General features: G+C 39.9%; 1 protein-coding gene across 3 annotated transcripts in view; it reads left to right on the forward strand.

The window, feature by feature from the left end:
* Nucleotides 1–18,757: 18,757 nt before the first annotated feature.
* The window catches only part of PRDM5 (PR/SET domain 5), a 183,457-nt gene continuing 176,815 nt past the window's right edge, over nucleotides 18,758–25,399 (forward strand). For all 3 annotated transcript variants that reach the window (XM_058666903.1, XM_058666905.1, XM_058666904.1), the window contains exon 1: nucleotides 18,758–19,247. In XM_058666903.1, the coding sequence (XP_058522886.1) occupies nucleotides 19,155–19,247 (93 nt within the window). In that variant the 5' untranslated portion in view covers nucleotides 18,758–19,154. The remainder of the gene's footprint in view (nucleotides 19,248–25,399) is intronic.

A 25,399-nucleotide genomic window follows, 5' to 3' on the forward strand; every position in this document is an offset into this window, starting at 1 on the left:
GGCTTAAGCCACCATTTGGGACGACTGTATCCGCTACTGGAGAATCTGGGTTCATGACACGCTCCCGCTTACAATCCACACTCTTAATGTACACACCAGACTATGGCGCAAGTACTTGGGTCCCTGATGCCTATACGGGAAACCCAGATGGTATTCTAGGATCCTGACTTCAGCCTGGCCAGCCTCAATTAGCACAGACATTTAGGAAGTGAACCAGGGCTAGAAAACCTGTTTCTGTGTTGCTCCATCATATGCATAAACAAATAAGCCAGAGAGGCAGGGGTAAAGTTAATTGCTATTGAAGAAGTGAGCGCATTTAGATAATAACATGGCTTTTGTGATTAATTTATTAATAGAGAAAATTTAAATGGTGGAGTTGCTAATACTGAATCAGCCTTGTGGCCTAATTTAAATCTGACATATGAGTATGTGTTTCATTTTCATACATCGCTTGATTATATTTGGTAATGTATTTATATAATATTTAGTGGTTTCCTGTTCATGCTCAAAAAAATAGAACTATAATTTCATTTTCTTTTAGTGTCACTGCCAGTCTTTGTTATTGGGATATTGTAATGTATGAGTCTTATTATTATATTTAATATTTCCCTAACTTTTGGGCACATTAACACAAAAAGGGAACCGTCTGCTGCTTGATCTTCAAGCTCTCCTAGGTATAATGAATTTAGTATAGGTAAGTTACTAACAGTCTATGGAACTCATTTTACTGTTATTCTGTTTGGTTTTCTACTATTTTCCTGAATCAGTTTCTATTTTTCTGAAAAAAACGTAATGTTTTTGTAGATAATATGTTCAAATTAATTGTTACAAGACTGCTGATGATGCTAAAGTAGCAAAAACTCATAAAATGCTTTGAATCGGTAATGCTCCCCATTTTTCATTCTTTCGATTCATTTACATCAGTATGTTTCTCTTGATTGTAATTGCCCTAAATTTGTCTCATTCGTTAGTTTTCCTTTTTCAGATGCCACCATTTATCTTGATCAATTCTACTCGTTTCTATTGTTTTCTGTTTTACTCATTTTTTTAAATGATCATTCTGTTTTTTCACACAGTATCTCTGGTTTCATTATGTCGTTCCTTCTCTCTTGCTTCCTAAAATAACATACACTTCACTTTTCCTTTAGTAGTAAAGGCTTTGTAATTTTCTAATTAATTAACAATCTTGCATCCATACTTACGAGTTTTGCTTTGTAGTGTTATCAAATAAACATGAGATTATAATTGATTTTGAACTTTATTGCTGTGGCACAATTTCAGGTTTTGCTTTGTTTCACTTCTGGCTCTTGCAATAGGGACACTGTTTTGTTTGAGACCATTGTTTGATATTTTCTTTGTTTTATTTTGTTTTGTTTTATTTGTTTTTTAGATTTATTTTATTCCTATTTGAAAGGCAGAACTACACAGAAAGGAGAGACAGAGATCTTCCATCTGCTGCTTCACTCCCCAAATGACAACATTGGAGCTGAGCTGATCCGAGGCCAGGAACCAGGTCTCCCACATGGGTACAAGAACCCAAGAACCTGGACCATCTGCTGCTATTTTCCTGTAAGCATGCAGAGTGTAAGCAGGGAGTTGAATCAGAAATGGAGTAGTTGGAATAGGAATTAGTGCCCTTATGAGATGCCAGCGGTGCAAGCAGATACTTACGTACTACCTTAAATTGCTGGGCCTGAAACCAGCTCTTTAGAGGTCCATGCTTGTATGTGTGTTAAGATTTACTTATTATTATTATGAGCAAGGGCGGAGGAAACAAGAAAAAAAAGACAGGTCTTCCACATGCTACTGGTTCACTGCATAAATGGTACAGCCAGTTACGATGTACTTGGCAGAAGCCAGAAGCCTAGAACTCCATAGGAATCTCCTAAGTGAATGGCAGAGGTGCAGATGCTTGGGCCATCTTTTAATGATTTCCTGGGTGTGTTAGCAGGGGACTGCACCCAAGTAGAAAACCTGGAACTCAAATAGGCGCTCTGATATGAGATGTCAGCGTCATAAATGGCATTTTAAAGAAAAAGATTTATTTATTTTTATTGCAAAGTCAGATATACAGAGAGAAGGAGAGACAGAGAGGAAGATCTTCCATCCGATGATTCACTCCCCAAGTGAGCGCAATGGCCAGTGTTGTGCCAGTCCAGAGTCAGGAGCCAGGAACTTCCTCCAGATCTCTCACGCAGGTGCAACGTCCCAAGGCTTTGGGCCATCCTCGATGCTTTCCCAGGCCACAAGCAGGGAGCTGGATGGGAAGTGGAGCTGCCAGGATTAGAACCGGTGCCTATATGGGATTCCTGGTGCGTTCCAGGCGAGGACTTTAGCCTCTAAGCCATCGTGCCGGCCCCATCTTAAGCACTACTCAACACTGGCTGTTTTCTTCCTTCCTTCCTTCCTTCCTTCCTTCCTTCCTTCTCTCCTTTCTTCCGTTCTTCCTTCTTTCCTTCCTTCCCACGGTATGGTTACATAACCTCAGGGATTCCTCGCTCCTCTCATTTCCCACTCACACTGTTTTGCCCCATGCTATTATAATAGTATTGTCCTTTAGCAACAGTCACAAATACAACATTCTGCTATTTAAGTAGATCATGGCATTTATTGCAGATAATGATAGAAAACTACCATCTTATTGTCAAGGTATACTTAATAGTTTCATTGGAAGTCCTCATTTGATTCAGGAGTACAGATGCATCCTGAAATGTATATCAATTTTCTGTAAGCTAATCTCCATCATACAGTTCCTCTACAAAAAATATGTGCGTGTATATACGTGTGTACCTATATATCTATCGATCTTGTATTTTGCATCAAGGCTTCCTTATATCAGAGAAAACATAGTATTTGTTCTTTTGGGATTGACTTACTTTGCTAAGCATAAAAGTCTTTAGTTGGGATCATTTTGTTGCCAATGGTAGAATTTCATTCTTTGTAATGGCTGAGTAGTATTCCATAGATTAGATAGATCACAATTTCTTTATCCACTGATCTTTAGATGGGCATCAGGCTTGTTTCCCTGTTTTCACTATTGTGAATGGTGCTGACATAAATATGGGAGAACAGGTCACTTTCTCATAAGCAGGTTTCATTTCCTTTGGATATATTCCCAGCAGTAGAATAGCTGAGTCATACAGCTGGTTTATTTCCAGTTGTCCTAGCCCCCTCCATACTGACTTCCACAGTGGCTGTACTATTCTACATTCACACCAACAGTGCAGTAGGGTAACATTCTGCCCATATCCACACCAACAAATATTGTTAGTAGATTTCCAAATGTAGGCCAGTCTCACTGGAGTTAAATGAATCCCCAATGAGGATTTTATTTATATTTCCTTAATACTTAAGAATCCTGAGCATTGTTTCATATATCTATTGGCCATTTGAATTTGTTCTTTTGAAAAATGCCCGCTCATTTCCTTTGCCCATGTCTTTATAGGATTGTATTTTTCTGAAGTTTTTTTTTTTTAAATCCTTGGTATTAGTACCCTATATGTTGTGTAGTATCCAAAGATTTTCTACCATTAAATCAGTTGCCTCTTTGCTTTGTTAATCATTTCCTTTGCTATACAGAAGTTTCTTAATTTGGTGTAGTCCCATTTGTTTATTTTAGCTGTGGCTGCCTGTGTGTTTGCTCACTTTTCTATCAAATCTGTAATAATACCTGTGTCATACGAATGCTTCCTGTGTTTTCCCCTAGTGGTTTGATGGTTTCTTGGTACAGATTTAGATCCTTGATCCATTTAGAGATAATTTTTGTATAAAATGACAGGTAGAGGTCTTGTTTCTTCTGCTGTCCAACTATTCAACAGCAGCCATTGAAGAGACCAACCCTTTTTCCTGGATTGTTTTCAGTTCTCTTGCTGGGGATTAGTTGGCTATACATGTGTGCTCCCTTCTGGGGTTTCTATTCTGTTCCATTGATCTTCTCTGTTTCTACACCAACATCAGATTGTTATAATGCCCTGTAGTCTGTCTTAAGTTCTAGAATTCTGACTTCTCCAGCTTGATTTTTATTCTTCAGGATAGCTTTGGTTATTTGTGATCTTCTGTGTTTCCAGATGGATTTTTGCATTATCTTCTCTATTACTGAGAAGAATGGGTTTGACACTTTGATTGGGATCGTATTGAATCTGTATATTACTTTTGTTAATGTAGACATTTTGATGAAGTTGATTCTACTGATCCTGAAACATGGCGAATTCCTTCATCTTTTAATGTCTTTTTCTATTTCTTCTTAAATATTTTGTAATTTTCATCATAGAAGTCTTCCACATCTTTGGTTAGGTTTTTTCCAAGGTATTTAAAATTCTTCTCTGTTTTAGAGTTGACTATGTTTACACGTTCTTTTTCAGCCATGGAGTTGCTTGTGTATTAGAGCCATCAAGTTATGTTCATTGAGTTTGTATCCTGATACCTGGCCAAACTCTCAGATGAGTTCCAATAGTTTACTCATTGAGTCTTCTGGTTCTCCTATCTATAGAATCCTGATTTTTAAAAATTTAATCACTGAGTCTAGTTTTTATAGACTGTTAAATGATATATGATAAAATTTAATCACAGGGAACAAAAATATAAAATTTATCATCTTGACTGTTTTTAACTGTTCAGGGCAGTGACATTACTAATATACACATTGATATATGATTAAATTTTAAAATATTGCAATAGGAAGCTGTATAAACATCAAATAGCCAGTCCACATTTGTCCCTTCTCCAAAGCCTGGGAATCACCATTCTACTTTTTGTTTCTCTGAATCCGACTACTTCAAATATCATAAGTAAGTAGAATCCTGTAACATTTCTCTGTATGTGATATTTTCAAAGCTCACTCATGTGACAGGATTCCCTTATCTTTTAAGGTAGCTATTTATACAACTTGTTTATCTTTTGATGAATATTTGCATTGATTATATGTATTACAGAATCATAAATGTTGATTGTAACTACTTCTTGTTTTGAGTTTTTCCTGATACTGCATCTTCTTCTTATTTTCTTCCTGAATTCCTTTGCTCTGTTTTTCCTTTTTCAGGTTTCTAAAAATTTTAATATACATATACCTAAACTTTTTTTCCTGATAATTTCTAGAGCTAATCAATCAAATTAAGCTCCTAAATTTAGCACAGAATTATGCATCTCTGCTTCTCTTTACATTCTCCACATGTATGTTTATCATATGCTTATCATTAATATCTATACTGCACTATTATGTAATATACACTATTAAAATTTATCATATATGTATATGGTATATATAATATATACTATATGTATACATATACTATATGTATATGCTACATACAATAATTGCATATAGTTACATGCACATAGTGTTGGAGATTAGTTGGTTATACATGTGGTATATGTAATATATCAGTCTAGACTATTCATGAAAAGACTTTTGGCTGGTTGGCATTTGGGTTACCATTTAAAACTTCGGTTTAGATACCTATGTCCCACATTAAGATGATCTGTGCCTGATGTTTTTGGTTGCAGACTGTTAGGAGGCAGCGGTGATGGCTAAGGTAACTGGGGTCCTGTCTCAGGGACACGGATGGAAGTCCTGGATCCTGTCTTCAGTGAGATTGAGTGCTGACCAGGATAGGCATTTGAGAAAGGAATCAGAGTTTCAAATACTGAACAAATAATTTTCAAATAAAGTTTCTGAAGCTGTTCAACCCACAATTATGTAATTTTATTTGATTTTTGCTATTATAGTTTATTAGTGTGTCATTACAGTTCTTTTTTTTCCTATATTATATCTATCAATTTTATTTGGCCAGATTTTTTGGTAATAAATGTTGTGAAATCATGTACCGGATATTAAGGCTACGTTATTAGACTTTAGGATTGGATGATAGTTCAGTTGGACATAAAATTGTAGGTTCTTTTCTATTTTCCATTATTGCAGATCAGTTTTGAGATTTTACTTTATTATTTTACTGTGACTGGTATTGCTCACAAAGGAATCGTGCAAATCTGATTCTCTTTCTTTGTATCCTGAATGTTCTGTTGCTGTTTTAGTACTCAAAACCATGTGATAGCTACTCTTAACTGCCAAATAAATGAATAGACAATAAAATTAAGGCTATGTAGAAGCAGTAAACGGGTTCATGGAAAATATAAAACAGATTCAATTGTAAACAATGGTCACAGTTAAGTAAGGAGAAAATAACAAGTAGCACATTTCAGGTTGGGAAAAAATACGAAGGCATAACATTCAAGCAGGTACAATAAAAGGAAGAGAGAATTAATGAGTTGGATAGAATGATGACTCTAAGAGTAATGGGAATTAAAGCTGGGAGAATAGTATGAAACCAGATGTGGACAGTCTCTTGACCGAGAGTATCAAGTTAGCCTGCGTATTTGTTCAAGTTATAAGAGAAGGGTACGTTGAGATGACATGTCTGGCAGTGATGCCTGCACTACAAGCAAAAAGAAGCAGGATATAAGAGGGGCAGATAAGCATTGTAACATACTCGGGGCTTGGGGATACAGATTAGTGGCAGCAAAGTGGGAAGATGTAAGGTAAGACCAAATCTGGAGTCAATATTTGAAGCACAAGTACTAACAACTATAATAGGAAAATCAAAATGATTACAACTGTTGAAGTTGTGTCACTAATGGTGTATTATACATTTTTGGTTCTTGAAATCAGAGGAAAAAGTAAGTTAAACCATCTTCTTCAGCTACTTACCTTTATCTTAAAATCAATGTTAAATTTCATTTTTGAAAATTAATTAAGTAATTGGTTAATTTTTTTATTTCAAAAAGTATTCTTTTTATTCGTTTGCAAAGAGGAGTAATAGAGGGAGAGAAGGGAGAGATCTTCCATCCACAGGTTCATTCTCCAAGTGCCTACAACTTCGAAGGCTAGACCAGGCAGAAGCCAGGGGGGAAGAATTCCACCAGGGCACCCATGAAGATGCCAAAACCCAAGTACTTGTAACATCCACAGTTGCTTCCTAATAAATTTTGGTTCTACACAGCAAAGGAAACACACAAGAAATTGGTGAGGATCTGAATACACATCTTTCAAAAGAGTAAAAGCAAATGGCTAACAAATGCATGGAAAATGTTTAATTTCACTGCCATCCTGCTATCAATGAAACAACTCACAGCTACAAGGTGTATTCTGACTCCAATTAGGATGCATATTATTTATTTATTTATTTATTTATTTTAATTAATAATTTATTGTATTCTTGTTGACAATCTTTACATACGGTAAAAAAAAGGTTCAGGGGGTATAGGGAAGTGGGTAATAGTATTATATCCATATTGTTCCCATCATGTATATGAGGTAATGGGGGATATTGAGGGAGAAGCCCCACCCAGTTTCCCACCCACCCCAAGTCCCGGATGTGGGGCATGCTCTGAGATCCTTGCTCAAGTGGTTTTAATAGTTCTCCAGTTATGAATCGCTGCCAGTTTCGCTCGATGAGGTCGTCCACTGATTGACACAGTCCATCATAGGGTCTTCATTTGCCCAGTATTTCGCTGCCAACATATAGCTGAGGTGGTTGATTGACTTGTTCTGTGCTCTCTCTTTTCTTGGCTAGGATTCTGAGTCCAGCAGTTGAATTGGGGAGATCTCCAAAGAAACTTTGAGGTATTCCCAGACCAGATTCTTGTATGTTCTAGCAAGCACAGAGTAATTAGTTCATTAATTAATTTAGAAAGCCATAGCAATACAAAGAGAAGGAGAGATTTGACATCCACTGGTTCACTCCTAATTGACCCCAACAGCTGGGGCTGATCCAGGCAAAAGCCAGGGGCCATTAGTTCCTTCCAGGTTTCTCACGTCAGTGGATGGGGCCCAAGAATTTGGGTCATCATTTGTTGCCAATACTTGGGCCATTTACATCATAAGTGAACTTGAACTGGCATTCTGATACGGTATGTCAGCATTGCAAGTTGTGCCACTGGGGCACAACGTGAGTGTCAGGGTTAAGATCCTGTACTGGCAGTTAAATAGATAACTGGTTCACAGGTACTATCCTTTCAAAAAACACTTGGAGCATTTTTGTTTGAGAAAGTTCCTCCATCCATGGTTCACTCCCCAAATGGCCACAATGGCCAGAGATGAGCCTATCTGTAGCCAGGAGCTTCTTCTGGGTTTCCCTCACAGGGGCAGGGTCCCAAGGCCTTGGGCCATTCTCCACTGCTTTCTCAGGCAGTAGCAGGGAGCTGATTGGGAAGTGAAACAGCTGGGACATGAAACTGGTTACCCATATGGGATCCCAGCACTTGGAAGGCAAGGATTTAGCCGTTGAGTCATCATGTCCAGCCCAGAGCATTTTGGAATTTTATTTACTTTTATTGTAAAGTCAGATACAGAGAGAGGAGGAGAAACAGAGAGTAAGATCCTCTGTCCATTGATTCACTCCCCAAGCAGCCACAATGGCTGGAGTTGTGCCAATCCAAAGCCAGGAGCCAGGAGCCTTTTCCAGGTCTCCCACATGAGTGCAGGGTCCCAATGCTTTGGGCTGTCCTCGACTGCTTTCCCAGGCCATAAGCAGGGAACTGGATGGCTGGAAAGCAGGACTGCCAGGATTAGAACCGGCACCCACATGGGATCCTGATGCATACAAGGCAAGGACCTTATCTTCTTCTTCTTCTTCTTCTTAGACAGAGGGAGATAAAGCTATAGTTATACACAGATGAAGACAGAAACAGCTTCCATCCACTGACTCATGCCCCAAATTCTTATAATAGCTCAGGCTGGAGTGAGTTCAACTCTGGAGCCAGGAATTGAAGAATCAATTTCTTGAGCCATCATTGTTGACTTCCAGGTTCTACATTTACAGGAATCTGGAATCAGAGGCAAGAAATGGAAATCGAACCCAGGTACTCTGGTACAGAAGATGGGTTGGTATCTAACTTAGAGTCTTCTACTGGGACACCTAACTTTTGCCCCCAGGTTCTATATTGGAATTAGTAGTCATGCAGAATACTACTGAAACACTATACTTATCATTTAATAAAACTGATGTTGAGAATAAACATTTTTGTATGAGTTAATAATTCTTTATTAGAAATAATCTTCACAATAGGTTAAAACTCTAAATTTACAAGTTTTAGAATTGAATTTTGTTATATTATAACTTTTATAATGTGTTCCTTTTGAAGGTTTCATGGCTATTATACAATCACTAGGAGAAGAAATATTTTACATACCCTACCTACTGTACAATCATTTTAAATTTCATGGGCCAAACTGTCTCCTCAGATTTATATTTTATAATTCCCACTGAGAGTTAGTGGAAATTTAATTAGCCTATCTAAGGGTAAAATTTAGAATCCTATTTGCAAAGTTATTGACTTTTCCTGATTCACATTTTATTGAGAAATTGCACATTTAAGTTGGCAAGGATTATCTGTAATAAAATATTTGAACCTGATGCCACTTAGGCTTGTGGGGAAAAGAAGAAAAATAATATTTTACTGCAAGTTGTTACTTTCAGATTTCAAATTTCATTTCCCACGGAAAAATATAAAACCAGAGAGCTAAACACCTCCACAATTTTCCCTACTGAGCTTGAAAGTTAGAAAGCATTGCAGTTGTATGAGTAAAATATTTTTTATAGCATATGATAACACTGGCACTCCAGGAGATGAGCAGGAAAAAGGAAAGGAAATAGAAGTGTTGGATGTGGGAATATGTGCGAAATACTGTAACCATTAACTCAAAGTTAAGCAAATAGTTTTATAATTAACTCATTCTTTCACCTCTACATTCCCATTATATTAATTTTTAAAATCTTACTTATTATTATTATCATCATTATCATCATCATTTTGATACAGTTCCATCAGCTCCTGGGATTTCTCTTGTCCCCTCCCCATTTCCCAACCCTCTCACTGAGTTCCCCTTTATTATTACTAAAGTATAGTTCTTCATACACAGTTGTATGTCCATCTTTGCAGGCATGGACAATGGCAGAGTCCAGCATCTTATCTTTTAAAGGATTTCTAATATTTTCCCTATTTTGATGGTGACTTTATCTTTTGTGGATACTCCAGTGACATACTATATTGAAGCAAAGCCCGTCTCAAGGAGTCAGAATTCCGCAAGAGATGTTGCCTGCCAGTGTTGCCCATTCTGGGTACCAGATGTTTTATATCAGAATTACAAGTAGGAGTCATTCAGTTGCTTTTTAACTAGATTTTTTGTAATATTATAAGTATTTAATACCATGAATGATACAAATAATAAAATATCAATTCATCTTAAATTGACAAACATATGAAATTAGCAAAGCCTATCAATGATGTCGAACACATGTTGCTTTTAATACTTTAGATACAAATGTAAATTGATAGTTTCCTGGAAGGCAATCTACCATGATGTGTTAGATCATTTTTCCCTTTCTGAGTTTTAAGATTTTGTAATTTGATATCTAATAATTGTAAGCATTTATAAGGTACACTGTGACATCTGAATAGATATACAATGCGCAATGACCAGTTCGAGGAAACTGGCACATCCATCAGTGAAAACATTGATCTTTTCTTTATGGAAGGAAGATTGGGCATCATCTCTACTAATTATTCGAAGTGTCCAATTCATTATTGTCAGTTGCTGTGCCACGGAACCTTTGAAATTATTCTTTCTATCCAGCTATTCCATTATACTGTGAACTACTTTCTCACCCTCTTATCTGACTTACCAGGTTTTGTTAGCCACTCTTCTACTCTCTCCCTTTACTGGATCAATACTTTTATGTTTAATTTGGAACATGTACTACTTGCATTCCTGTGCCTGATTTATGTCATTTAACATAATACCCAGTTTCATCCATATTGTTCAAATAGCAGATTTTATTATTTTTATAGCTAAATAATATTCCAACTTATGAATATGTCACATTACCTATGTATAAAGGGACACTCATGCAGTGGCAGTCGTAATAATGGTGCAACACACATGGAAATGAAGATATCTCCTCAATTTCCTGATTTCTTTCCTTTGCATATATACCCAGTAATGGAATTACTGGAACATATGGTAGCTATATTTCCAGTTCTTTGATCAACTATCATACTGTTTTCCATAACAACCACAATTAATTTACATTCCCACCAGCAGGATATGACATGTTCCCCATTTGTGCATTCTTTTAATAGAGTTTTTTTTTTTTTTTTTTTGCGTGTGTGTGGGGGGTGTCATTCTACTTGGGATGAGATCTCCCATTGTCATTTTGATTTGCATGTCCTTGTTGGTTAGTGATGTTGAACATTTTTGTGTACTTTCTAGTCATTCATACGTCCTCTTTTACCTAGTACTCACCTAGATCAATTAAAGTGTATTTATTCATTTAAATACATACCTAAAAAATTGAGAGGCAGAGAGAGAGAGAGACAGATGGACAGACAGAATTCACCCATCTATCTGTTTGGTTCAAATGTTCACATGACTGGGACTTGGTTGGGTCAAAGCTGGAGCCAGGAACTCAGTTCTGGTTTCTCATGCAGGAGGAAGAAATCCAATTACTGGAGTCATCACTACTGTCTCCCAATGTCCACAACAGAAGGAGGAAAGTCAGAAGTTGGGAGAATACTGAACCCAGGTACTCTAATATGGGATACAGGCATCTTAACCAGTGTGAACAGCTAACCTGAATGCCTATGTCTGCCCGTTTTAAAATCAGTTCGTTTGTATTTTTACTATTGAGTTGTTTGAGGTCCTTATACATTGTAAATATTGATCTTCTGTCAGATATATAGGTTTTTCTGCTCTGTAGGTTGTCTCTAGGCTGATTATTTCCTTTGCTATGAGGCAACTTATTAGTTTAAAATAATTCTGTCATTTTTGCTTTTGTGGTCTTTGTTTGGGGAAATTACAGCGAAAAAAAATTTGTTCAAGTGGCCTGAAGTATGACCCCGATGTTATCTTCTAGATTCATAGTTTCAGATCTTGACTCAGTTTACATTTGTTTTTATGTGATAAGAGGCAGGTTACGGTGTCTCACTTCTGTATATGTATATCCAGTTTCCCCAGAACTGTTTGTTTATTTAAACACAGAATTAATATGTATATCAGGCCATCTGGCCATGCGAGGCTGGGGGTTCATGGGAGGGACAACAACATGGTTGCTGGATGACTGTTGGGCTGGGCATAGGCACACAGAGATAGGTGTGTGAAGGTTCTGGTTATTGTTCAGCTTCATTGCTCTATGACTCTCCTAGTTCCTTGAAGCCTGGGAAACTACATTGATTTGGATGTTGGAGTTTCGACCTCCCTGCTGGGAGTAGGCACTAAGCAGCCAGGAATGAGGTGCTTCAAGCACCCACATGGTCATAGTAGAACAAAAGCTGTCTCAAGGAGTAGAGCTGTGCTGTGGCTACAAGTACAAGGTCTCTGAGCAAACTTGCTCTAGCTGTATGCAATCCAAGATGATTTGACAAAGTGGATACTTCCTTAGTTTTGGAAGAATACTATTTTGGTATCCTTACTCACCTTGAGAGCTATTTACAGTTGATTCCACGAAGACATAATTTGAATGTATAAAATATTACAGGTACTGAACAGGCCAAGTTGTGGAAATTGTTTCATGCTTCCCTACCCCTTCTTACACGTGTGTCTCCTTCTCTTTATCTGTTTCATTTGTTCTGCTCCTCAAAATTGTTCTTCAGATTAAGATACCATCTACCTTCTGAAATTGGCTGCTAAATCTGAGCCTTTCCTTTTCTGCTCAACACAGGATGCTGATGCTGAATATTATCAACTGGTGTTTACAAAAAACTTTGCTTGTTTGTTGTGAAAGATGTTTGTGGTGTTGTGCAGGAGAGGAGGGCAGTCATGCTCAGATTAGTCCATGTCTGTGTTCCCTTACTGTCAGTGAGAATGCTCTAGTGACTGAAGTGCTGTTAGAGCCTCTATGTTGGATGACATCACTTGCCAACTGCTGTCCAAATTCATCCTGTCTTCAGTTGAGAAGTAAAACAGACTGCATGAAATATGCTTTGTAACACATTAAACAGACTCTCCAGCATCTTTCCCCCACTCCGAAATAGGGCCAATTACGGGACTGTTCTCATATATTCCTATGTTTATGAAGTCTTCTAACTAGTGTTGCTTATTTGTCCTTAGTACATAATTAAGGATTCTATAAATACTCACGTGTAAATGTTATGGTGACGAAAGGGTTGTTTTTATATCCATACTTTATAATTTAAGATTGAAGAACTTCTTATACAGTCTTAAGTAGATTGAGCATGTAATTAAGAACTTCAAAATGACAAAATACATTTAGCATAATTTAACCCCTGGCAAGCTTATTTCCTCTCTTTTTGTAGATACAAGAGATCTATTAGCCCAGAGAGGAAAAAAAATTCCTTAGAAGTTTTCACTGGAAAATTGTAACATCCTGGCTATCGCTGGTGGAGCGTGATTTTACTATAGGGCAGCACTGTGCAGATGTTAAACACATCACTATTGCTTTGGAAGAACGCCTGAGGGCTGCCACATGCTACAGTGCAAATAGACTCATTTCTTGTAATTATAGAAAAACACAGGTAATTCAATGGAGCACAGCTTGAAAACTTGGTTCTAATCTATAGCAATAATAACAACAATGTCCACTTATTGTGAACCCATTGCATGCCTGGGCTTTTGCAAAATAGCCATCACCATGTTCATTGTCCAGAAAAAGGACACAGATTAGAGCTGTCACATGATTAGTAACCTTTCTCACAGTATTGTTTTAACAACCTCAGAACTGTGATCAAACCTCAGACTTGCAGATCATGAAATTCTGGCCTCCCTGTGATTTCCCACCACACTAACAGAGACTGGGAAACACTTTTCATACGGTGGACATATTCATGGTACAACCAGCTAGAGCGTTTGGGAGGTATTTGTGTATATAGCCTACACATTAGCTCTAACTTTAATATCGTTTCTTGAAGTAGCCTTTTTGCTCCTTTGTGGTGCAACATTTTTATGGTAAAATTTTACAGGAAACTTTGCTCCTTCGTGGTGCAACATTTTTATGGCAAAATTTTGCAGGAAACTTTAGGACGAATCATTTTAGTGCTCTGCTTGAAGCCATTTTTTTCTTCATAGCTTTATGTAGAGATATATCTTTAATAGAGACTTAAAATAACTGAAATTCATACACAATCTCATGGAAGACTGCCTAGTTAAAATTTGTGGAGCAAACATTTGACTCCATGGTGTAAGAGAGTCTTATTTTTATTGTATTTGATTAATTAGTTATTTTTGTGTGTGTGAAGTATCTTCTGTTCCAGCAAAAACACCTATCGCATAGCCGGAAGTCTTCCAAATTTTGATTTTCTATACACTGATAAGGTATTTATAATGAAGGCCTTGAATTACCTATGGAGAAAATAGTATAACTTTTAATTTTGGTCTTCAATTCAGTTACTTCTAAAATTCGAGACTACATTTCATAAATTAAAATTGGGTGTAAGACCTTCAAGATACACAGACTTATTTCAGGAAAAGAAGCTTTGTCACTGTGTTAGAAATAAGTGACATTAACATAATGTTGCTTAATTATAGAGTGCTATATCACAGGAAAAGCAATATTATTGGACATTGTCATTCTAAACTCACCTATGAAGAAAAGTGAACCAATAATATTTTTCATTCCTATGTAAAACAATGCTCATATAGTGTTCAGTTACAGTCAGAAGCAAGAGAGAAATTGCAAAATGAATTATATTTAAACAGCATTAATTTTCCATTAATTTATACTGAGCACAGCAGGACAGAGTTGGGAGCTTATGTTTCTGTTATGTGACCTGTTTCACTGAGAGGTCACTGAGACAATAGCACTCAACTATGATAACTATTTGGAATAACATTGTCTAAAAAGCTGCTTTCTGCCTCCGTAAAAAAAATGATATTATTGTCATGGTTACTTCTTCATCTACATAGTTTCAGAGCTACAGAAGAGTCTGTCCTGAAGCTAAGAGTCCTCCTTATTAAATTGGAGTAAAGAAGGTAGTTTTAGTTTATTTCAAGAAGTTTAACTCTGAAGTTAATAGTCCCTTTTTAATAACAGAAATCACCAGAAAAAAAATTGAAATGATCCCACAAATAAAACAGTATTGGTACTGCTTTTTCTATCCTTGGTTTTATTTATTTGAAAGGCGGGATGGCGGTAAAGGAGATCTTCCTGGTTCACTTCCCGAATGCCCACAGCGGCTGAGGCTGGACCAGGATGAAGCTGGGAACTAGGAACTCCATCCAGGTCGACCATGTGGATTGTGGAGAATCAAGACTTGAGGCATCTTTACCACTTCTCAGGTGTACTTTACAGAAAGCAAAACTCAAGCAGAGCCAAGACTGAAGCCCAGGAACTCGGACGCATCTTGGCTATTACACCAAAAGCTCACCCCTCGATGTGTCTTAATGTTATTTCTGTGGATTAACAATTTGTAAATGGGGAGTTGGTAGGTGCTTAGCTTAGCAATGAAGACACAAGTTGAGATGGCAGCATCCCAGGTGAGAGTGCCTGTGTTCAATAGTTGACTCTGACTCCTGAATGCAGAGGTTCCTGTTAATGCAGACTCTAGGAAGCATGATGCCACAAAAGTAACTGGGCTCCGACCTAGTGGGAAGGAAGCTTAGAGTTCCTGGCTCATGGCCATGGTTATCAGCCCTGTGTGTTTGCTCAGTGAGCCAATGGAGAACTCCCTGTGTCTGCTTTTTGAATGTACTGCAAATGGGCTTAGCTATAAAGAAGGTTTGCCTCAAATTTTTTTCATTATAATGATTTCAGATTATCTTTAAAAATTAATGTATACACACACATATATATACAAATATATAAATATATTTATCAGAATATCTGCTAAGTTTTTATGTAAGTGTATGAGCCCATCCTTTAAAAGCAAGAGAAAAGGGAAAACAGAGTGTCTAGACTTTTTGAGGTTTGGGGGCTTTTCTTGTGCCTGAGGGTTTCTGTACAAAAACCCAGCACTTCTGCTCTGGATTGTATTTTTTTTAAGATTTATTTTATTTTTATTGGAAAGGCAGATCTTCCATCTGATGGTTCACTCCCCAAGTGACTGCAACAGCTGGAGCTGAGCCAATCCGAAGACAGGAGCCAGGAACTCTTCCGGGTCTGCCATGCGGGTGCAGGGTCCCAAGGCTATGGGCCATCCTCGACTGCTTTCCCAGGCCACAAGCAGGGGGCTGGATGGGAAGCGGGGCCGCCGGGATTAGAACTGGCACCCATATGGGATTCCTGGCGTGCAAGGTGAGGACTTTAGCCACTAGGCTATTGCACTGGGCCCTGGATTCTATTTTGAAGATTTTTCTTTTTTCTTTACAGTCCATTGCATTTTTAATTCTTTTCTGCCATGAAAACTTGACTTTATATTCCTTCACTACAAAATCCATCTAACTCTAGGGAAACTAAAGAAAAATAAACCTCAGTGGTTGTTTTCATTTTTTTTCATCAGCTTTTATTCTGTCACTTGGAAACAGTCATTAATAACTAAGACACAATCAATGCAATGGTGTGTGTGATAAAAGAATTAATTAATATAGAATTATAAATAAAGTGTACTCAGAAATGAGAAAATAAGACCAACACAAGTATAGTAGTATAGATTTTAAAATGAGAAGTTGCTTCAGGCATATCAATAAAAGAAAAAAAAGATTCCTTTAAGAGCAAATTTGAAAGTAAGGAGAAACATGTTTAGAGTCATTCCTCTTATATCATAATAACCAAATATGTTTTACCATAAGTTGAGTCAGATGCAGGATAGTACTTGAATATCATTTTCTTATTTTCTTATTTATTGTCTTAAGACTGGATTTAAATTTCTGAGGGAAAGCAGACTTTTAATTTCCCGTTTTTCAAAGATAATATTCAAAGGTCATTTTCTAGCTTTCAAAGTTTTAAAAATGACTCATTATATTGACTTACAGGCTTCAAAATCAAATTTCTGGTCAGTATTGTACATTTTGATTTGGCAGACACTTGTTCTTTTTTTTTTATATGTTGTAATGGAACTTTTGTTAAGAGTATTTTTTTTTTTTTTTTTTTTTTTTATTTCTGGTTCTCATGTTTTAGTTACCTTTTCAGAATAGCCCATCAAATAGATACAAAGAACACTGTAAACCTTAATGAAATACCCGGTTTGGTTCAATTGTAGCAAAAATGACCATGATTCACAAGAACATTTGGGAAAGTTTCTCATGGTAATGACTCCAGATTCTCTTTTTTTAAAAACTAATATGTATGCGTGTGAGTGTAGAAACACATAAATATATTTCTCATTTCCTAATTAGTAGATTGAGTCATTGGTGCGGGAAGGTTGTGGTCACTTCAGAAGCACAATCTATTCTTTTTCTCTGTAAGTGAGGGACAGCTGCAGGAACCGGTGCCCCCAGGAGCCAAAGCTGCCGGCTTGCCTGAGCGCCCCCCATGACTGGAGCCTTGCTGCAGGATAGTATGTGACACAGCAATGAATGGGCTGGAAATACACCAGGGACACACCTGGGGACTGTGGTCTGACTAGGCTTGGTGTCAGCTAGGTTCCCAGGAACACTAGACCAGATTGTTGTTAGGAACAGCAAGGAGCAAAACTAACTCTAAACTCAACATAGACTACTCTGAAAATCTCTGGTGGCCCTAGACATGATTTACATTCAAGAAATACTTAATTGAAGCCCAAATGTGTGCCTCAAGCACATCTAATTTCAAACCTGACTCGGATGTCTTCTTGACTCAGTTTCCTTAGAGAGGTCTGTAGAATCTTAGGAGCCTAGATAATACAAAGAAAGCCAAAGGGAGCAAAATTCAAGCAACTGAGGTATTGCTCCTCCTTCCTGTGGCACGCTGTCTTTAATTTCCTAGAAAGGGGCTCCTTTATTCAATTCTTCAAAATTTGCCAATAGTGTGCTTGTGTGATCTTTAAAAAGATCTTTTGTATACTGAAAATCTGCACTTAGGATCTGTTTGTGTCCTCTGGCTTTCCTAAATCTTCAAGAGGTAGGAATCATTTTCAGGTGTATGTGTGCGCTATTTAATGTTCTCCAAATTAAGTGTATGCATTTTTAATGGTTATTAAGGAAGAACAATTGGGGATGTCTAGTGGTTTCCCAGAAAATAACCTTGAGTAGAAAGTTACAAACACCCTTGGGCACATGAATGGAAGATTTGGGGCTTGGCTTGAAGGCCGAAATCGGCTCTGAGGCTTCATCTGACTACAAGGAACAACCTGTACTTCCTGGTGACACCGGTTTTTATCTCCATGGTTTTCTTTCACCTTTGGAAATCCTTCATGAGTCTGATAATTCCCACCAAGTCAAGACACAAGACAAGGTGCAGGTGGTGAAGTTAACTTCCCCAAGGGTACGTTATGCTAAGAGAATGTTTCTGTGGCTTTATTACATTGCCTAATACATTCAACTTGAAATGGATTCACTTCAGACTATGTACACCCTTTCCTCTATGCGATCTGCATAATATCTGAATTCCAACCTCTGAAGTAAAACATGAAACAGACCAAAAAAAAAACCCCCAAAACAAACAAACAAAAAAACAACTAAATATGCACAGATGGGGTTAGGGTTAGGGCAAAAGCTCTTTGGGTGAAAGTTCTTTTGAAGGAGGGAACTTTGATAAAGTTGCTTTGATAAAGAATCCTTTCTAAAGGATGCCTCCAGCTAGGTCAAGGCCCATTTCCGTCTTCACTTAAGAGAACTCCGGGAACGGGAATAATACTCCAGTTAGAAAAAACCAGAGCCAGACAAAGGCGGGAAGGCAAAGGGCCGCGCCGGGCTGGGGGCTCGGGCTTTGAGGCCCCGAGGCCGGCCTGGCTCCGGGCTCGGCGCCCCGGCGCGGGTGCGAGCCCCCAACTTCGGGCCAATCAGCGCGCGGCGTCCGGCGCCCACAGCGCCCCGACCCGCGCCCCCTGCGCCCCCGCGGCAGCAATGGCAGCGGCCGCGACTCGGGGCCCAGCCAGACCCTGCACTAGGAGGGGCTGAGCCGCGGGGGATCCTGGAATCGGCGGGGAGGTGGGGATTCTGGGAGGAAAACTCCATTTCCTCCTTTCCCGCTGGCCTCTCCCCCTCTACCCCCGCGGCACCCCAAATTTCCCCGGGCGTAAAGGGCCGCTGGTGCTGAGGGGAGGCGGCCGAAGCCGCCACGGCCAGGAAAATGCTGGGCATGTACGTGCCGGACAGGTTCTCCCTGAAGTCGTCCCGGGTGCAGGACGGGATGGGGCTCTACACGGCCCGCCGAGTGAGAAAGGTGGGTGACTGGGGGAAGGGGTGCTGCCCGCACGCCCCTGCTCCTTCCGCTCGCTTCCCGCCGCAGGACTGAGGGCCTGCGGAGCGTTTTACCACGCTCGCCCCGTGCCCGGCGCCGGCCCTGGCGTCCGGCGGGAAGGCTTGGGGGGACCCCGGGGCGCGGCGGGGTGGCCTCTGCACCGCGCGCCTCCCGGAGCGCGCAGCGCCACGTAGGTGTGGGCGAGGCGCCCTCCGCGGCCGGCTGGTCCAGGGGCCTGAACTGCCGGCGGCCTCCCTGCCGCAAGATGTCTTTCCTCTCCCTGCAGGAAGTGGGTCCGGAGGGAGCCTCCCTCTTCCTAGGTTACGGGTGTGAGCGGCGCCTTGGAGTTAGCGAGGCGGCACGCGTGGGCGGGGGTGTGCGCCTTCCCGCCCGCTCGCGCACTGTCACCCTTGCCTTCCTCACAGAGGAGGAATCAGCGTGGGCAGATACCGCCATAAGGAAGGGGCGGTGGAGAGTTCACTGGACATAGGCCTTAGCATCCTCCTCCCACCCTAGTTAGATGGGTTGCCAGAGGCTCTTGCCAGATCATTTTTGATTTTATGATCGTTTTCTCTCTGTTCCCGCCAGTCTTCTCTGACTTTGAATCTTAGAGCTTTGCTTCCAGAAATTTAGGGGAATGGGGTCAGGGCAAGTGTATTGCGCACTTGTTGTGTAGAAGGGCCTGGAAATGTTGGATGGTGAAGGCCAAGGTTAGCGCAAGAGGTTCCTGGAACATTCCAGATCTTGGAGTTGCAGCTTCCGCGGAAGAACTCTGTGTAGTTGGAAGGTCATTTATCAGATGAGAAGTTGGAGCCACCAAGGGGGCGGTGAGCACTGCTCGCTGAGCCGGTGTGGGTGGGCCTGTACTTGGTTGTAAACCCACTGTGGCTAACCCCACTGATCAGCTTCAGACCTCATGTAACAGGAGAACACGATGTGCGGCTTTCCTTTTCCTGCCCAGTTGGGCTTCAGAATCGGAAGCTCAGGCTCTCCTGCGCCTGTGGAACAGTGTTATGAGCCCCTGTCGGTCCCTTTTGGTGCCTGATCCTGTTAGTGAGTAGCTTGAAAAATGGAGGTGTGGACAGGAGCAGGCGTGTTCGGGTCAGGTGTGCTAACTGTAGGCGGGGTGCCTTTCCTCTCGAGCAACACCCCCTGTTCTGCAGCCTCTGAGCTGAGGTGCCGGTGGCGAGGCTTGGACAGTGCTGGTAACTCTGCAGAGAGGCTGCCACTGACAGCAGCCTCCAGAGCCAAAGAGGAAAAAGGAAACACCCGCATGGGAGTTTGGGAGAATGTACAAAATGTGAAAAACTGAAATAAACAGTCTGTCTGAATTGGAGACATTGAATAGATATTGCCAAATGGTGAAGCCAACATTTTTCCAAAGCCAAATAAATGACTTCTGTAGAAAACGGAGATTCTGATTTCAATTCATTATCAGAGCTATGTGAAAACCTCTCAAGTAGACTTATTGTGATCGTCTCTGCTGGCGCACATATAATCACTGAAAAAGCTAAACACAGTTCGTTTGATGTTATGAATATAATCTGCAAACAGTCCTACAAAGATCAGAATTTTGTTTAATCTGTTTTGTATTCACATTTTTAGAAATGGTTGACAAATATACCTTTGTATTTTTATTTCAACTTCTTTTTTGTGTATTTGATTATTTGGAAATGCCTAGTTTGGAGGCATTGAATGGACAGCTTGCTCATATATGATTGCAACATTTTCATATACAATGACAGGCACCTATTTTTCCTCCTTAGTGTAATGTATAATATATAAAACAGATTTCCATTCAGATCACAACTAAACAGATCACTGAAAAGGATCTAGATGATTTGGTTTTTAGTGAACTGATGGGTAGGTCTTGGTGTCATTTGATAACACATGAGCTGTACCATTTTGGAAACTGGTGTGCTACGTGTAGGCTGTGTTGGTGAAAGAACGTGTAAGGTGAGTGATGGAAATAGGCTGCCATATCAAGCAATATTGATCAAATTAGCTACTTTTTCTTTACTGTAGGACTTAAAAGTTGTGCTGGAAAATGTTAACAAATTATTAGTGATATAAAAATGCCCAAGTTCCTATTACACAAATGGATTGATTCAGCCAGGCACTGTACATATTTGATTACAGATAGTAAGTTAATCTTATGAGCAGGGTCTGTGATAACTTTTTCCCATGAGCTCATAGGGCAAAGAAAGGTTGTCCTGGATGACACAGAGTCTGACCCTACATTGTGCTCGTGGTCAGTGTGGATGTGGCTGACTGGTCTATAGGTTGAGTTGTTGGGAGTAAACTGGAGCAGCCTTTGAAGGTTCACAGCTGGTGACAGAGTAAGTAGGTGCTTCAACATTTCCACTGAAGTACCCTCGTGCTGAGGAGCCTGGGGCAGTCTCTCAGTATCTTGGGCATACATTTTGAAGCCTGGGTTTTCTATTTGAAATACTTGTACATGTTTGATTTTATCATCTAACAGTCTTAAGCAGTTAATTATTATCCCCAATTTGCAGATGGCAAACTTTCTCGATTATTCATTCTTGCTGGAATCTGGCAGTTTTCCTTATGCTGACTTTTGAAAAATGTCTCTCCTCTTTTTGATACACTCTCCAGTACTGTGTGTTCAAATCTTCTGAACTAGGCAGACACTTCAGAACGTTCATGGAAAAATGGAACAAAATATTTATTTAAGTGCAAACACTTTGACATACTTGCGTAGATTTTTCACCATATGTGCTTTTCGTGAACTTTTTAGTACCAATCTCCTATGTATTTTCTTCTTACCTGTATAGCTGGAAGTGCTTGAAACTTGCATACCCTTTTGCGTAGCAGAGCTGTTTCATAACTGGGTTGGGATGTTTTTCTTAAAAGAGCTGAGGACTAAAAGAAGGCTAAAGAAGAAGTAACAAGGAAATAGCCTGTAAGTGAAATAAAATAAAAGTTTCAATTGGAGATCTAAATCCCTGATTCCAGCAGCAAAAAACACTAAGGAGTATTGTGAAGACCCAGGCTTTTTTTTTTTTAAGATTTATTTATTATTATTGGACAGTCAGATATACAGAGAGGAGGAGAGACAGAGAGGAAGATCTTCCGTCCGATGATTCACTCCCCAACTGACCACAATGGCCAGTGTTGCACCAATCCGAAGCCAGGAGCCTGGAACCTCCTCCAGGTCTCCCATGCAGGTGCAGGGTCCCAAGGCTATGGACTGTCCCCGACTGGTTTCCCATACCACAAGCAGGGAGCTGGATGGGAAGTGGGGCTGCCAGGATTAGAACTGGCACCCATATGGAATCCTGGTGCATGCAAGGCGAGGACTTTAGCCACTAAGGCTACTGCGCACTGGTGTGGCCCAGGCTTTTAAAATTTAAGCAAACACTAGCCATAGTGAATTGACCCCACTGTGATAATTCACTTCCTGGTGTTCTTCCTCCCACCTCTGCTTTTCCATTTTCTGTGTCCATGGATGCTAGTGTATCTTCTAGTTAACCTTTTTCACAAACAGATGCAGCTTCCTAGTTCACACTCTGAAGATACCCTGTGGTCTTATCCACAGCTGCTTGCTAGGGAAAAGTTACCGACATCCTTGGGTTTTTATTGCTTCTGCCGTAACGACTTGTCACACACTTAGTGCTTCGATAACACACATGTATTATCTTATGGTTTTGGAGGTCCATAGTCTGCAAAAAAGGGGTAGTGGCTGATTCCTTCCAGGAATTTCTTTATCTGTTTGCATTTCTTGGTTGGGGCTTGGGGCTGTTGGAAGTCCTTGGTTTAGGATCTCTGATTATTTTAACTTTGCTTCTGTTGTAACATTCCCCTCAGTCTCTAATCTTGTTCTGCTCTTTTGAAGACCATGATGATGAGATTGGATTTACCAGTTACACCAGGATAATCTCCCCATATAGATGTTTTTTTACATAATTACTTCTGCAGAGTGCCTTTTACAAGGTGGAGTAGCATGGGATTCTGGAAGTCAGGGTGTGGATATATTTGCTTGGCTGTTTTCAACCTGCCAGAGGAGACTGGAAGACCTGGGGCGTTTTACAGTGATTAAATGAGATGAGTTTTCTGTATGCACTGGTCCTGTTAAAATGTACCTGTTGCCAGGATACTATACCGATTAATATTCAGCCCTGTTGGCAATACTGAGTGTGGTATAGTTCTGTAGGACTAGTCTTCATGCAGTGAAGTGATTCCATCAGAAAGAGGAAGAGAAACTGTGCACAGGAACGCTGGGCTGGAGAAGATTCTGATACTGCTCTGAATGATATTGTTTAAAAGAACTTTGGAAAAGGCTGGTGTCACGATGTCATGGGGTATACCACTGATCTTACTTCCATATCAGCACTGGTTCAAGTCCTATTTACTCCACATCCCAATCCAGCTTCCTGCTAATGCCCCTGGGAAAGTGGCAAAAAATGACCCAAGTAGTGGGGGTTCTTCACCTACATGGGAAACCTCGAATGGAATTCTGGGATTGTGGCTTTAGTCCTGGCCATTGTGGCCAATTAGGGAGTGAACTGCGAAATGAAAGATGGCTGTCTCTCTCTCTCTCTCTTTACCTTTGCCTTTTAAATAAGTAAATAAATCTTTAAAAATACATATAAATTAAAAAAACACTTAGAGAGTAATCTCCTTGACACCTGAGAGTTGCACAGGGAGGACACCTTGCTCTCCCAGCTGCCTCCCAGTGCCCAGGCCTTGGTGATCCCAGCTCCTGCCTTTCAGCACAAAGGAGACACCTGGATTATCACTGAGGAATTCGTGTCAAAGACATTTAGTGAAGGATAGTTCCAAGGTAAAACAACAACAGCCGCTACAAACTCAAATAAAAATTTAAAGCTGAGTTTATATAAAAAAAGACTAACAAGGGATAAATTGTTCAGGGTTAGAACAGAAAAAAAAGCAAAGTAAATCTATAAACAGAGGAAAAACTGTATATAAAAGTTTTGATAGGAGAAGAGTGAATTTATCGAATGTGGGTTCTGTTTGATCAGTTTGGAAGGTGACTCTCCTGAAGAAACAATGGCTTTTTATCTGAGTGCTCAAATTCTGTAAGTTGCTGTTGATTTATTTTCTGGTCGTTTATGATAACTAATCTGGGGATGTAATCAGAGGACTACTAATCCCTCATGCCTGCCATCCAGGTTATCTCACAGCCACACTTCTGTTGTCTCAATGCAGCTTTGAATTTCGTGGTCTTACTATAGAATTAAAACAGTAGATAATCTGATTAATGCTTTTGCAAAAACTTTACATTCCGATTGTTTTTCAGTAAGAACAGCTACCTGAACAGATAGATATTCAGAGACCAACTATCATTATGAGGCACTGGCAGAAGGGGGAATGACCTTTTAGTTAGTTTGAATCCAGGCGCCGTAAGAAGGCTACAGGTGACCGTTATTATCCTGGCTCTGTGAATGTGGGGAGTGATGTTGAGGAAGGCTGAATCAATGATGAGTGGATTAAGCAGCATTTGAAATGAGGTCTTTCCAGACACAGCCTGAGAGTCCAAGGTTAAAAATGCTCCAAAATTATGCCTTTGTGAGTGCTGACATGATGCTACAGGTAGAAAATTGTACGCTTGACTTCATGTGATGGGTCATAGTCAAAATGCAGATGCTCTAAGTATATTTATAAAATTAGCTGTAGGCTGTATGTAAAAACGTGCATTTGAAATATGAATGACTTTAGTAAACTTAGGTCAAATCCACAATCAAAAAGTTCAAACTTCTGAAAACCCAGTCATTTTTGGTAATGGACATGTGACATGTATCACTTTCTCTAAAATAATAATAATAAAGAAAAACAGAACAGAATCCCCACCAATTTCTGTACTTAGAAAATTAGAAAGTATACACACATTTCAGAAATTATTATAACATTGGCTGCTGCATTGGTCTTGTGGCTGAATCCTCATCTTGAACACGCCAGGTCTACGTGTTGGTGCTGGTTTGTGTCCCTGCTGCTCTGCTTCTCTTCAGCTCCCTGCGTGTGGCCTGGGAAAGCAGCTGAGGATGGCCTAAAGCTTTAGGACCCTGCACCCACGTGGAAGACACAGAGGAGGCTCGTGGCTCCTGGCTTTGGATCAACTCGGCTCCAGTCATTGCGGGCACTTGGGGAGCTAA

The sequence above is a fragment of the Ochotona princeps genome, chromosome 7 (genome assembly GCF_030435755.1).
Source record: "Ochotona princeps isolate mOchPri1 chromosome 7, mOchPri1.hap1, whole genome shotgun sequence".
NCBI classification, from domain to species: Eukaryota; Metazoa; Chordata; class Mammalia; order Lagomorpha; family Ochotonidae; genus Ochotona; species Ochotona princeps.